At 41.7% G+C, this 14,643-nt stretch overlaps 2 protein-coding genes across 2 annotated transcripts; one reads left to right on the forward strand and one right to left on the reverse strand.

The window, feature by feature from the left end:
- Nucleotides 1-812: 812 nt before the first annotated feature.
- Nucleotides 813-4,257, reverse strand: LOC114824928 (disease resistance protein RPM1-like). The gene is made up of 2 exons (XM_029102702.2): nucleotides 1,221-4,257; nucleotides 813-1,119 (listed from the first exon to the last, which is right to left on the reverse strand). Exon 1 carries the CDS (start codon nucleotides 4,057-4,059, stop codon nucleotides 1,744-1,746), a length of 2,316 nt encoding a protein of 771 aa, XP_028958535.1. The 5' UTR covers nucleotides 4,060-4,257; the 3' UTR covers nucleotides 813-1,119; nucleotides 1,221-1,743.
- Nucleotides 4,258-10,122: 5,865 nt separating this feature from the next.
- LOC103410863 (uncharacterized) lies at nucleotides 10,123-11,215 on the forward strand. The gene is made up of 2 exons (XM_008349511.3): nucleotides 10,123-10,511; nucleotides 10,920-11,215. Exons 1-2 carry the CDS (start codon nucleotides 10,142-10,144, stop codon nucleotides 11,213-11,215), a joined length of 666 nt encoding a protein of 221 aa, XP_008347733.2. The 5' UTR covers nucleotides 10,123-10,141.
- The last annotated feature ends 3,428 nt before the right edge of the window (nucleotides 11,216-14,643 follow it).

Raw genomic sequence — 14,643 nt, forward strand, 5'->3', positions numbered from 1 at the left:
TGGAATCCTTGATTGACGTAGGCCAAATTTCTCAAGGGACCCCACTTGAGAAAATGCCATGGTCCTCGTGCTTGAAACTGTAGAATTTGTCATACAAACTTAAAGAGTTAGACGGAAGAAAGCGAAACCTTAAAACCATAAGCCAAGAAACAAAGAAAAATTAAGGATGAATGTTCAAAATGGGTGGCCTGTTGTAGCCACCCTCCCATCCGCATGCAGTTGGATTGGAAAAACCAAGACCTTTCGTTATCTAGTTGCTTGATACATGCATTTACCAAGACTTTTCGTTATCTAGTTGCTCGATAAATGCATTTACCAAGACCTTTCGTTATGTTCCAAAATTGATTGTATTGCTTTGTATATTTTATCTCATTTCTAAGACAAAGTTAGGGGCGAAGTCATGTGAGGACAAACATGGTCGCAAAACCCTTATTCTCCATTACTCCTCAGTTCCCCCATCTTTCCTCCTCTTCTAGCGTAAAACCTTGCTCACCAATGAATAGAGTTACACAGTTGTTTTATACAAAAAATTTAATTTTTACTACGGAGGCACGCAATGTAGCTATTTATATTTTAGGCTTAATAATTCCAGGGAAAATGGCTGAATTTTCCGTTCCACCTAGCATTGATGCTAGTTGAGAATTTCAAGATTCACAAACCTAAACTTAAACCTTTCAAGCAATGTCAGGGATGATGTTGTTGAAAGAGCCCTCAGAATTTTGAGCAGGATGATGCAAGCCTATCTGACGGACTGCTTATCGAAACAAATCGATGAAAGCTCCCAATTAAGTGATTCAAAATCGTGCAAAAGATATCCGAACTATAACATGTGTATATTCATTAATCAGTGGTTACTCAACTCTTATTTATGGCCGTGCGGTGAGCCACAGCTCAATTTCATTCACTAGACATCAAGTTTGCCCCTTACAATAACAAAATGCATAGACGAAAACATAGCCAACAATATAAAGTTTATAAAATAAATGCAAAAGGCCATAGCATTTCTGTACTGGTGAATTCCTGCCTTCTTCACTTCAGCAAAGTTCTAAGCCAACTTAACCGTCAGTTCGTCCTTCACCTGATCACCATTTCAGTTACTCTCCTTCCCCCCACAGTGGCCTAGAGATAGAGAAGAAAGAGATCAAAATATTAAAACCCTAGTCAAAACTATTGCAATTCATCAACCAAAAAACAAGCAGGCAATTGAATGCTTTATTTACCTTGTGTTTCTTTAGAGTCAACTCAATCAGGAAAGATTTTGAAATCCAGTGAAGGACTGGTTGCTCCCGAGATGGAAAGAGTGGATGACTCGAATATGCTCAACATGAGCACGGTCCTCACTGTCTTTCCCAAGCTTAGCGATGAACTCATCAGGCATGTCATATAGAAGCAGTTCGTCGAGATGCGTAAGATGCTCCATTCCAAGTGGAAGTAAGCTCAAATTTTGACATCTAGACATGATTAGCTTCTCAAGCTTAGGCATTGCCCCGTTCTCGACTACCATCTTATTTAGCTGATCAAACTGTTCAATATGTAATATCTTTAGCTTGTGGAACGTTTCAGCTTTGAATTTCAACTCTGCACCGGTGTGGTACTGAACCAAATCGAGCTCCATCAGCTCAGGCAAAGCTTGAAGGGCCTCAAGTGGTTTTTCATTAGCCTGAAGTTTTGACCACTTTAAACCAATCTTTACTACGCTGTGAAGTTTGGAAATCCACATTGGCAGCCTTTCTAGGCGCCCTTTCAAATATAGGCGTTGCAGAAAGTCAGGACGAAATTCACCATGATCCAAATCCAGAAAGTCCTCCTCGCTCGTTGATCGTACATCCAATGTCGAGAGCTGCTCCATTTCATGAAGAGAACAACAAACTTCCTTCCATCTTCTTTTTGAAGATCGGTCAACCCCAGTTTCCTAAGACCTTTCAACTCTCGTAAGGCTGTTATGATTTTTCTGTTATTTTTTACACTAATTAGTGACAACTTTTGTATGGAGGATAAAGATGAAATGTTGCCTGCAGAGAGCTCCACACTTCTTGCAGCTTCAAATGTCACATAATTCGTGACATCATAGCGATAGACTAAAAGGTGGTGCAAATTGCGGAGCTTATAAATCTGTTTTGGTAAATTGGTCACTTTTGTGTGCTTAAGGTCTAAGGTTTCCAAGAATCCAAGCTTCTTTATGGACTTTGGCACTTCTTTAATATCGGTGTGCCTTAGACTTATGTACCTCAAGAGGGTGAGACCAAAAACAGAATCGGGAAAGTTGTCCAAATTTATCCCTTGCAAATCTAAAACCCTTAAAAATTTAAAGGTTTTAAGTAGTCTTTCAAGCTCGGAATCATAACTTCCCTGCCCACTTAATAGTATGGTACGAGTACAACTCAAATCTGTACCACTTGAAAAATTGTTGCCCTTACTAACATCATGAACAGAAAGGTGTCGAATTTTCTCACCTGGAGCAGTACCTCTGCAGTTTGCTGCCAACGAGACAGTGATGAAATTCTCCGCTTTTTCAATGATGAACTCGCGAACGAGGTTCAGTACACGGCAGCTTCTGACTCTTCCATCGACTTCCCTTGAACTCACATGAACTAAATTTCTTCCAATGAGATCATTCAGATAGCCTCCTGCAACCTCCTCCATTAGTTTTCTTGATCTGTTCTGCATCACAAATCCTTCAGCTACCCACAAGCGAATTAGCCTTTCACGGCTAATGGAGTAGTCTTCAGGAAACATGCCAAAGTACAAGAAACAAGTCTTAAGATGGCTTGGAAGGTCCTTGTAACTGGGCTCCAATATTTGGGTAATAATGGGAACATTTGATCCAAGGCTGTCATGTAACTTCTTCCAATCAAGTGGAGTTGGTCGCTTCGTTGCTAGCAAAGTACCAACAGCTGAAATTGCAAGGGGCAAGCCTTCACACTTCTTGACGATTTTCTCTGCCCAGTCCAAAATCTGGGTTGGACACTTTCCTTCGCTCTTGTGAAAAGCCTTTCGGCAGAATAGATTCCAAGCTTGTTCCCATGACAACACATTGCTCATATTGTGGATGTACGAAGAGTTTGCATGAGAAGACGCTACTTCAGAGTAACGAGTAGTTATGACTATTTTACTCCCAGTCCCAGGTAAATCATTTGGTAAAACATTTACAATGCGTTCCAAATCTTGTTTGCTCCAAACATTATCTAACACGACCACAAACTTCTTGCCCTTCAAAGCTCTTACCAATTGCGCCTTTGGATCTTCATGATTAATGGATTCCTTCCTTTTGCCTTTTGGATCAAATTTGCTTAACATGTTGGGCAAGAGCTCATCAAGTTTACGGGGACACAAGTCACGCGGCACATCAATCCAAGCATGGCATTCAAAAAACCGTTGGACCTTTTTGCTCTGGAAGACATTCTTCAAAAGAGTGGTTTTGCCTGAGCCACCAGGACCTACAAGCGAGATATTCGGAAACCTTGGATCTCCTTTCATCAACTGACTGATGAGTTTTTCTTTAGGCTTCTCAAACCCTACCATTTCTTCTTCTTCAAGGAATTGGTTATGATGAGTCACCGTGCTATCTCCATGTCTTGTGGTGCTGGAACTTGGGCGACTTTCTTGATCTCGTCCCGGAAATTGTGGAATTTTATCAAGAGTGAAAACAAAATTTAGCTTCTTGTCAATATTTTTAATTCTGTCCGAGAACTCACGGCTTGCTTTCTGTACCGTGCGAAATTTCACAGCATCGTGTAGCTTCTGAAAGACGTCGTTGTTGTGGAATTGATGAGGGACATGAAGCAGAAATTCGTCAAGAACGTCTTCAATTTCATAAGCTATATTTCGGATCTCTTTTACACGAGTTTGAAACTGTTGAGACCCTCCATCGTAAGCAGACAGTTCTGCTGATGAGTTGTCACTGAGATATGCTCGCATCCTCTCTAAACAGCTTCTGGCTCTTCCAGCATCATCGCGGGGATTATTATTATTAAAGCTCGATCGGCTGAATTTTTTGTCGAGGAACATTATCACTTTGTCCGCCAGAAACAACGCTACTGGTACGGCAATTTCAGCCATTTGTACAAGAAAGGGCAGCTTTCCAAGTTGCAGAAAATTGCTTCTGTCCGATCACAAAAAGAAAGAAGAAAGAAAGTTGCTTCTCGGTAACTCAGTTGGTGCAAGTATTGAACGAGCTGGCTAGAAAAAGACTCAGCTAATTGCAATGAGAGGTTGACGAAGGGATTGAACAATGAATGGGTCTGAAATAGCTATTTTTCTTGAGGATAATGAGAGTGCATGGTGGTGAGCACCTACTTATAGAAGCTGAGAAGCTGAGAAGCTGTATAATTAAAAAGAAAAGTCTAAGGTCTGGTATTTCCTCGTAGCTACAATTTCTTGACAACCGTATATTTTATTTTCTGCCATTGCTGTTACTAGAATCACTAATTTTCTATATGATAGTTGCCTTGGTTTATCTCGAATTCATGCCACCACACAAAAGAATACTTTTTGCAAGTTGAATTGATTAATTTGCAGAGCAACTCCCAAGATAGGACCACCACACCAGTACACCGATCAATTTCCCAGGAAAACGAATAAATAATTCCAGTTGCCATAAACTATAAGATATGACCGTGTCCTCCTCCTCTGGAAGGGCAAAGTCTTCTCTGGAAGGGAAAACACTTGCAATCAGATTAATTCATTAGAAATTCAAATGGACAAATTTGCAAACAGGTTCACACTTGACTAATAGATCGGACAAATTTGCCAAAACCCGTAGAAATTCAAAAATCAGGAACCACAAACATATACATGTAATCAAAGGCTAGTGAAAAATAAATACGTATTTAATTTTATTAATACAAAATTGTTAATATTAAATTCAAAATTTTAAATAAAATTTTATGAAATATAGAAAAACCTTGCAAAAAAAAAAAAAAAAAAAAAATCAGAAAACCCTTGAAGGTGTTATAGATATTACTAGCAAAAAATGTTTGTGTGATGCTACGGGATTGAAAACAGTACATATGGTACCACTTACATGCTTGATGTGCAAGTACATAATATATACATAGACCACATTATTTTATGATAGCTAATTGATCATTCGTATATTTCACTCTATTTACAAAAGCGGCCACCGGCATTGTTGCTTGAACTCCTCCATTCGTTCTTGGGCATACATAATGCCTCAGTTTATGAGTCTAAATGAAATCTAAAAATAGACAATAAGGTGTAACTGTAGACATCGAAATTTCGGTAAATAAATGTTGACCAATAAATCAAAGTTTCAACGCTCATGTATTACATAAATTTTACACGTAGCGTGTGTCTACACAAAAAATCAAAATAAGTTGGAAAAGTCATCAAACAGGACACGTGTCAACACCTGGCAGAAACGACTTATTTCATCTGGAATATTATATTCAAAATTAGGCATTGGAAAATTCTATAATTAGAAGCCAATTTCATTCATTTAAGGGGGGGAACCAATTCATATTACACCTTGAAGCTCTGAAGCTCTGAAACTCCGAAGCTCTTAAACATCCAGGTTCCCGAAGAATCAGGAAAAGCTTTCTTCGTTCTTCGTTCATCGTTCTTCCAAGATCAATCCCCAACGGCCCTTTGGATCAACAATCATCCACCAATTCAAGATCAAGCCCCGACGGCCCTTGAAGAAAGTGTTCATCGTTCATCCTAAGATCAAGCCCAAACGGCCCTTTGGATCAACAAACATCCACCAATTCAAGATCAAGCCCTGACGGCCCTTGAAGAAAGTGTTCTTCGTTCTTCGTTCATCGTTCTTCCAAGATCAAGCCCAAACGGCCCTTTGGATCAACAAACATCCACCAATTCAAGATCAAGCCCCGACGGCCCTTGAAGAAAGCCTTCTTCGTTCTTCGTTCATCGTTCTTCCAAGATCAAGCCCCAACGACCCTTTGGATCAACAATCATCCACCAAGTCAAGATCAAGCCCCGACGGCCCTTGAAGAAAGCACCATCGTTCATCATCCGTTCATCCTAAAGACCAAGCCCCAACAGCCCTTTGGATCAACAACGTCGACAAATCCACACATCCAACCGTTCTTCAAGATTAAGCCCAAAAGCCCTTGAAGATCCGTTCATCAATGTTCTTCAAGATCAAGACCAAAAGCCCTTGAAGATCCATTCATCACCGTTATTCAAGATCAAGCCTTAACGGCCCTTGAATAAACACTCATCCTCAAGATCAAGCCTAACGGCTCCTTGAAGATCCGCTCAAATCCACCTTCAAAGATCAAGCCCACGACCCCTTGAAGAAACTTCCAACAGTTCATCCAAGATCAAGCCTCAATGGCCATTGGATCAACGAAACATCCACAAATCAACACTTTACAGAGATCGAATCAGAGGATCAAAATAGAGAGAGATTGTAACCCAAAATCATCAAATACAAATATTTGTTTGTGCACGTTGTTCTTGTCTCTTTCGTTTCAGGAAATTTTCGTGTTCACAAATTGGCACGCCTAGTGGGACCATCTCAACCTTTCATCTCTTTCTCCGTTCAAGGAATCCAAACACATTTCAAAATCAATGGCATCAAGCAAGGGACAAGCCGTTCTCGCAACCACTGAGGGAAGGATCCTAAGCACTTCTGCCGCAAATGGACAATCCATTGGCTCCACAATCGCTCCTCAACATGCCACTTCAAAGTTTGTGCCGCTAAAGGAGCAAGGGGAGCATCAAAGGCGCGAGTCCGTCATCAACCTGACCTCGCTGGGGGTACCGAAGCATGATGCTGAGGCACACAAGATGACATCCCAAAGCAGCCAACGACGTTCTTCATCAGCATCCTGGATGTCTAAAGGAAAGTCACGTCTATTGGTCGCACAAGTCATGACTATCGGCGTTACCTCCATCTAATAACAACTGGCTCAAATGAATGAAGCGATTGCAAGGCTAACATAGATTGTGGAAGAAAAAGACTTGCAAATCGCTGCACTCGTCAGCCGACTGAAGCCACAGGACGGCGTGAACCCTAATCCAGAAGATGAGCCTACGGTGGAGAGAATCGATGTGAAGCCGGAGCCAGACCAAGTAGCGGCACTCATAGGATCTATTTCTATTCAGCAGCTGCAAGAGATGATCACCAACACCATCAAGGCATAGTACGAAGGGAGCTCAAATACCTCCGGGTTGTACTCGAAGCCGTATTCAAAGAAGATCGACGCCTTAAGGATGCCAAGAGGTTATCAACCACCAAAGTTCATGCAGTTTGATGGAAAAGGAAACCCGAAACAGCACGTTGCCCACTTTGTTGAAACTTGCAACAACGCAGGGACCGAAGGGGACTACCTTGCCAAGCAGTTTGTGCGCTCGCTGAAAGGAAACGCCTTTGAGTGGTACACGGACCTAGAGCCTGAGTCCATCAACAGCTGGGAGCAATTAGAGCGGGAATTCCTCAACCGCTTCTACAGCACCCGCCGCATTGTGAGCATGCTAGAGCTAACGAGCATAAAGCAGTGGAAGGACGAGCCAGTCATTGACTACATCAACAGATGGCGCACTCTGAGCCTCGACTGTAAAGACAGGCTCTCGGAAACCTCTTCAATCGAGATGTGCATCCAAGGCATGCAATGAGGTTTGCAATACATCCTTCAAGGCATCAAACCACGGACCTTCGAAGAGCTAGCCACCCGCGCCCATGACATGGAGTTAAGCATCGCCCATCATGGGAAGAAAGAACCGATCGTCGACTACAAGAGCGACAAAGTTCTTGGGACAAAGGTGGAAAAGGCTGCGTGGAAACCCACCAAGGAAGCGATGACGGTCAACACATCTCCAGTTAAAATCTCCACACGAGGCAAGGCAATTCAAACTGAAGCTTTTCGTGATCAAGAAATGCGTAGACGCACTTTGAAGGAGCTTGAGGAGAAGACTTATCCATTCTCTGACTCTGATGTGGTTGCCATGCTAGATGACCTGTTGGACAAAAAGGTGATCGATTTGCCTGAGTGCAGACGGCCGGAAGAGATAAATCGTACCGACAGTCCAAGATACTGTAAATTCCACCGTTTCATCAGTCATCCAACTGAAAAGTGCTTCGTACTGAAAGATCTCATCCTGAAGCTAGCACAACAAGGGAAAATCGAGCTTGACCTCGAAGACACGGTTGCGGCACACACTACTACTATCGTGTTTGGATCACTTGATCATGTGCCTCTCCGAAGCATGCATGACCATTCCCGTCAATGTTCAAGTCACAAGACACCTCCTACACAACCATCACCGGGGGAAAGCAACCAAGATGCATCTACTGGTGATAAGAAATGGTGGACATCGGCGACCTGCAAAAAAAAATGAGGAAGCCAAGACCACAAGCCACAAGGCCAAAAGAGGAGCCTAAACCCGCCCCTCGAACTTCAGTTTTCGAAAGGCTGGATTATTCAAAACCTAGAATTTCGGCACTTGATCGCATCAGTGGTCTAGACCAAACTTCCGTCTTCAAAAGGCTTGAGACGCCAACACCGCAAAGATCTGTCTTTGAAAGGTTATCAAAACCCAAGAAACAAAGCGGCACAGCTAGATCTCCTCCGCAACGGTCGGCTTTTGACAGACTTGAAGAAACTAAAAAGCCTTCTAGAAAATGGAAGACAACGCCAAAGGGAGAAAAGCTCGACAGTCTAGCAGGAAAAGATGATGTTCAAAGCTTGATTCCTTCAAGGATGAAGCGCCAAGCAACTTTGGAAGTCGACACAAAAGGACCACTGAAGGTAAGGAGGCGCACCATGATCTACACTGGCCAATCTTCACGGCAACAAACATAAGAGGACCGCACTGAAGAGGAGGCCCAAGAAGACAAAGAAGACGAAATCCTGGAAGAAGACGTCACTTCCGGCTCTGTCAACTCAAAATCTTCACCTCAATCGCTGGGGGCATGCTCCAAAACCATGCTAGTCAAGCCGAGTGAAGTTGAAGGATGGACTTATGTCACTCCGAAGAAATTGCACAAGAAGCATATGTCTTCTCCACAAGTTCACCAATGGGAAAGGGGGCAAAGCAGCTCTTGTTCACCTCCAGAACAATGTGAAAGTGTTGGAGATAATGAAACTTTGACACGAAGATCATCCATCCCCATCACGATGCGTGACACCTTCCCAGAAGACTTCTTCAACTACTCAGTCAAGGCTCCTTGCTATGAAGATTGCGAGGAACGACTCTCTCAGATCGCCTGATAAACCAACAAAAGCTCCTTGTCCGCACGAGCCTAAACTGTAGGACACGAGGCTCCTCGCCTGCACGAGCCTAAACTGCATGGCACTAAGCTCTTGGTCTGCACGAGCATAAAAGGCAACACCAACGCTCCTTACCTGCACGAGCTGAAACTGCAACATGGCACAATGCTCCTGGTCTGCATGAGCATAAAAGGCAACACCAACGCTCCTTGCCTGCATAAACTGAAACTGCAAACAGCACAAAAAATAAAATACCAAAAAAAAAAAAATATATATATATGTATGTATTTGAACTACGTTTTGACTTGATGTCTTTCTTTGAAAAGGTACGTAGGCAGCTCGAGCATTCAATTTCGAGTTCAGTCACATCCAAAAAAAAAAAGTTTCATTGATGAAGGTCAATTTTATTACAAATTTATTTTGTTTAAAAAAAAATCTATGCAATTTTTCTTTGACAAAATTAAATTACTGTTTCTTCGAAAAAAAAATGAATACATATGTTATTATGTATTTACAAAAAAAAAAGATACAATTTCTTCAAAAGATCAAAAAAAAAAAAAAGAAAAGAAAAGTTTGTACAATATATATATATATATATATATATATGTATATATGTATACATATATATAATCTGCAATTGCTTCGGCCCAGCACGGTTCACACCATCAACAAGTCCACCAAACGTTGGGCCCATCTCCGGTGGCCCATCATCACTAGACTCCAAGCTGGTCCAAATCCTCTTCCAAAGCTTCCTCGTCTCAAGCTGTCCATCTCTCTCTTCCGACTTCTGTCATCACCATCAATACAAATCAAGAAACTCATTTTTCTGAAGCATAGGCACTTTTGGATCTGACCCATAAGAAGCTCCGCCGTCTCCCCCATGTCTTCAGCCGGTTCCTGGAGCTCCCCTTTCGGTCTGACAGGGAGAGAGACAGAAAGAGAAAATGCTTTGTAGGATGGTATTGGTGCCGATGAAGAAGAAGATTGGGAAGGTGCCCGTTTATCTGAACGTGTACGATCTTACTCCGATCAATGGCTACGCCTATTGGCTCGGCCTCGGAGTCTACCATTCCGGCGTCCAAGTACATGGCGTTGAATATGCCTTTGGAGCTTATGACCATGCAACGACTGGGATTTTCGAAGTGGAACCGAAGCAATGCCCCAACTTTGTGTTCAGAAAATCAATTTTGATCGGAAGAACGGATTTGGATCCGAAGGAGGTCCGTGCTTTTATGGAGAAACTAACAGAGGAATACTCCGGGAACCCGTACCATCTTATCACCAAGAACTGCAACCATGGCGCGGTACAACAAGGTTGCCCCGAAGCCTCTGCTGAAAGACTGATCGGATCATATTTATATATATTTTTACTTTAAATTCACTCGTCTTTTCTTGGTTAGTTCCTTATATTTTTGAGCTATTTACGTTATTTTTGTGTTTATAGGATTTGTTATGCAAAGAAAATAAAAATAGAACAAGTGAAATTTTATTCGTGAAAAGCAAATTTAAATTACAATATTGCTAACCCATTGTGACGCTAAATGATAAACCAATATTTAAACTATATATTTCATCATTTTATATTTCTTTTCTTGTCTAATTTATTTGGAAGCTTTAAGTATCTATGATACTTTTGATATATTGTGTTTGTAGGAGTAACATGATCCAAAGAACTTATTTTTCTGCTATGTGGGGCTGCTAGAAACTAAATGAAAATAAAAGGAGAGCACCGGGAGGAGAATATAGAGGAAAGCAAGCTGCCTTTGCAGCTGGAGGAAAGCAGGTCAGCGACAAAGGGATCCAAGAAAGGCAGAAGAGAGAAGGCAGCGAGGCTGCCAGAGAAAAAAGAAAAAAAATATAGAAAGGGAGGGAGAGATCAGTGCGCAGAAGGCGCGGGGAATAAAAAAAAGACAGCTGCCTTTGGCAGCTGGAGAGACTGCAACGGGAAAGCAGAAAATATAAGAGACGTGAGGAGGGCAGAGGCGCAGCAGGAACGAAGAGACGTGAGGAGAGGCTGACACGGCAGGAGTGAGAAAGGCAGAGAGAAGCAGCAAGGCTGCAGAGAAGAACAAAAACAAAGGCAGAAAATAAAGAGGAGAGACAGCTGCCTTGCGGCAGCAGAAAACGGAAAGCAGCGAGAAAGGCAGAGCAGAAGCACAGAGGCAGAGAGCAAGCTTCTCCTCTTTCGGTTTAATCTTTCCAAACTTATATTTTATTTCTATTTTAATAATGTGTAACTAAGTTTATTTTGGCTAGAGGTTAATTCAAAGCCATGAATATATTTGTAATATGAATTGATTACCTTCAGTTGTGATTTCTGAGTTGTGATTTAATTTGCTTAACTGCTTGATTGATAACTTATTTTTGTATGTCGATTAAGGATGCATACTTAATTTACATGCATGAATTTGATGCTAGAATATAAGTGAATTTCACCTAATCGTTATGAACTTATATTCACAAGTAGTGAAGGTTGTTATCCACAATCGTGTTAAGTGAATTCTTGGCAAGAGTATCATGCTTTTCATAGTAACGAATGCCTCGTCAACACTTATAGTTCTCATTGTGCTTCATGATTCTTGATTGTATCTTTATTGTGCTCATCACGTAAGGAACCTTTGAGGAATGCTTTGAATTGTTGTATGCGCTTTTCCATCCAATTCATTAACTTAAGGAGAACTTGAAGGTTAATTTAAGCGTATCTAATTAACTTGGGGTGTTGAGTTTCATAATTTATTGAAAGAACAACTGAAAATCAATTTAGGTTGCATATGTGTCATGTGTAGAGAAGAACCCTCTAGCTAGTCTATCACTTATCCTTTCACCTTAATTTCATGCTTTTGTCAATTCTGTAATTTATTTAAGTTCAATTTACTTCTCGTCAAAACCAAACCCCCTCCCATTATTAAATTATATTATTTAGTTAGTTTTCATTGTTGTTAGTCTTTTAATTCAAATTCTGTCCATTTCAGTTCCTAGTGTCTAATTTGATTGTTTTCATTATTTTGAGTCATTCTAAGTGTGTTTCGAGTTATTAGAGTTTTTAGCCTAGTTTTGTGTCCTTGAGTCTTATTTAATATTTTTAAATTAATTTAGAATAGATTAGCAATCCCTCCTAATCCCCGGCCTAGAACGATACCCTACTTATATCTATACTACAATTGTCAAAAGAGGGTTTAATTTGTGTGTCAAGTAATTCTCGCATCAAATTTTTGGCGCCGTTGCCGGGGATTAGCAACTTTGCTAATCCTTTTATTTTTGTTTTTGTTTATGTTTATATTGGTGTTTGTGTATTTTACTTTTGATATTTGATTTATTTTTCTTTCTTTGATTTTAGGTTCAAATGGAGCCGAGGGAAATTTAAAGGAAAGATGCGTCCGGCTAAAGACGTTAAATCAAGCGCTTCTTGGGAGGCAACCCAAGCATTCAACGAAGGGAGACTTTGGAATCACTAACCCAATCAGCTTTGCATTCTTCCACCCTTATCTTTACTGCTTTCATTTTGTTTTGTTTAGTTAGTTGTGTTATTTGGTTGATTTCTGTGAGTTTGTGTTATTTAGTTTAAGTGTGGGGGAAGGTTAACCAAAGTCTCTTTACATTAATTTACATAAAAAAAAAAAAAAAGATAAAATTTAAAATTAATGAAAAAAAAAAAAAAAAAGTACAAATATTTTACAATGATGTAAACTAATAGTATTCATTGGTCGGGTGGTGCTTCAGCAGTCGGCGGGGCCACAGAAGGAGGAGGCGGCAGAGGTTGATCAGTTGGAGCTTCACTACGCGGTGCCACTCCAGAAGACGAAGGCAGATGTTGTTGGAACAAACCCACAAACCTCCGATGATCAAGTAAAATTTAACCATCGGTGTCCTGCATCTGGTCAATCTTCCTCTTCATGCTGGTGGCATAGCTGTGTGCGAGCTTGTGCAATTGTTTATTTTCATGCTTGAGTCCTTTAATCTCCTCTTTGAGACTCTGTATTTCAGCCACACCAACGATTCAACATGACGGGTTCGGGCAAATAGGCGTTGGGCCATGTTGGACACGGAACCGGCACACTGCACGCTAAGAGCCAGAGACTCCTTAACCGCCAATTCATTAGATCGTCTAGCGAGCAGTCTGTTATCTCTGGGGGTGACAAGGTTTCGGGCCACCACCGCAGCGGTCATGTCATTTTTCATCACCGAATCCCCCACGGTAAGGGGACCGGTAGGGGATATGAAGGATGGGCGCCATATGTTGTCTGGTGAAGGCGGGGCTGCCTCTTCACCACGGTTCAAGTCAAAACGGCGATCGGAAGGGCCAGACATTTTCTGAAAGTGTTGAGAAAGAAGAGATCAGACAGATTAAGATTTCGGAAGTGCAAGAATGGAGTGTTTACAGGAGGGAGCTCAAGTGTGTTGTGGAACAAAATTAGCGCCTCTATAAAAAGAAGAAATCGGAGAGGCGCTCCTCAGAGAAGCGTCCTTTCGCAAATCGAAGAGTCGGGGCTCCTTTCTCAAAAGCCGGATTCTTTTCTCAAAAGAGGCGTTTCAATTCTTAAAGGCTGGGCTTGCTCAGAAACCACGAGCCGAACCCCGGATTTCAAAAGATCAATTTGTCCAGACGTGTCGTCACTTGTCACACGCAAATTGCTTTGCGAAATTCTCGGGCAGTTTGTCGAAGCACCAATTCAGAAATCGAAGAGGGAAATTCAACAGTCAAAGACACGCTAGCTTTCTCAAAAGCTGGGCTTCAACCCACGGGCAAATCTTCTTTTCCAGATTTATCCGCACGTGTCACATGCTACCTCTACAATCGACGATGCTCAGAGCTCGAAGCGCCGATTCCAGATATCAATGAGGAATCTGCTTTGCGGAAATTACGGGCAGCTTTGTCAGAAAGCGCGTAATTTGTACTATTCATCCATTCACCGGCTGCCGACAATGAGTGAAAGAATAGTTCCGGTTGTGAAGAAAAGCCCTATAAGTATCTACCTTCGCCTTCCACAGCAAAGGCACACCCTCTCAGCACTTCTTCATCTCTCTGAAATGGCTTTCCAACAAACCCTCTCGAGTCACACTGTATTCCTCATTCCCTGGGATACCCCTGCAAACAACCCATCCAGAGCAAAAGTATTTCATATCATAAAGGTTGAAAGCAAGAGTATCTCATATCATGCATTCTCCATGTCCTTTTCCTTGTCTTTGTTCTAACCTGCAGGACATGGAGAAATTGCTCTCGAGTACTCGTCTTCCACTGCTGATGTACTTCCAAAGAAGCTGCCACATCTACCTGAATAACAGATAAGGCAAGCGAAAATGATACCAACAGCATGTGGAGACAACGTACAGAAGAAACAAGTAGAGAAGAATGCAGCTTGCACAATCATCCCAGCGGAAGGAGTCCGAGCTGAGGAATTAGAGAAGCTGCCACATCTGCTTGGAGAACAAATAAGGAACTGCAACA

The sequence above is a fragment of the Malus domestica genome, chromosome 05, assembly GCF_042453785.1.
Source record: "Malus domestica chromosome 05, GDT2T_hap1".
NCBI lineage: Eukaryota > Viridiplantae > Streptophyta > Magnoliopsida > Rosales > Rosaceae > Malus > Malus domestica.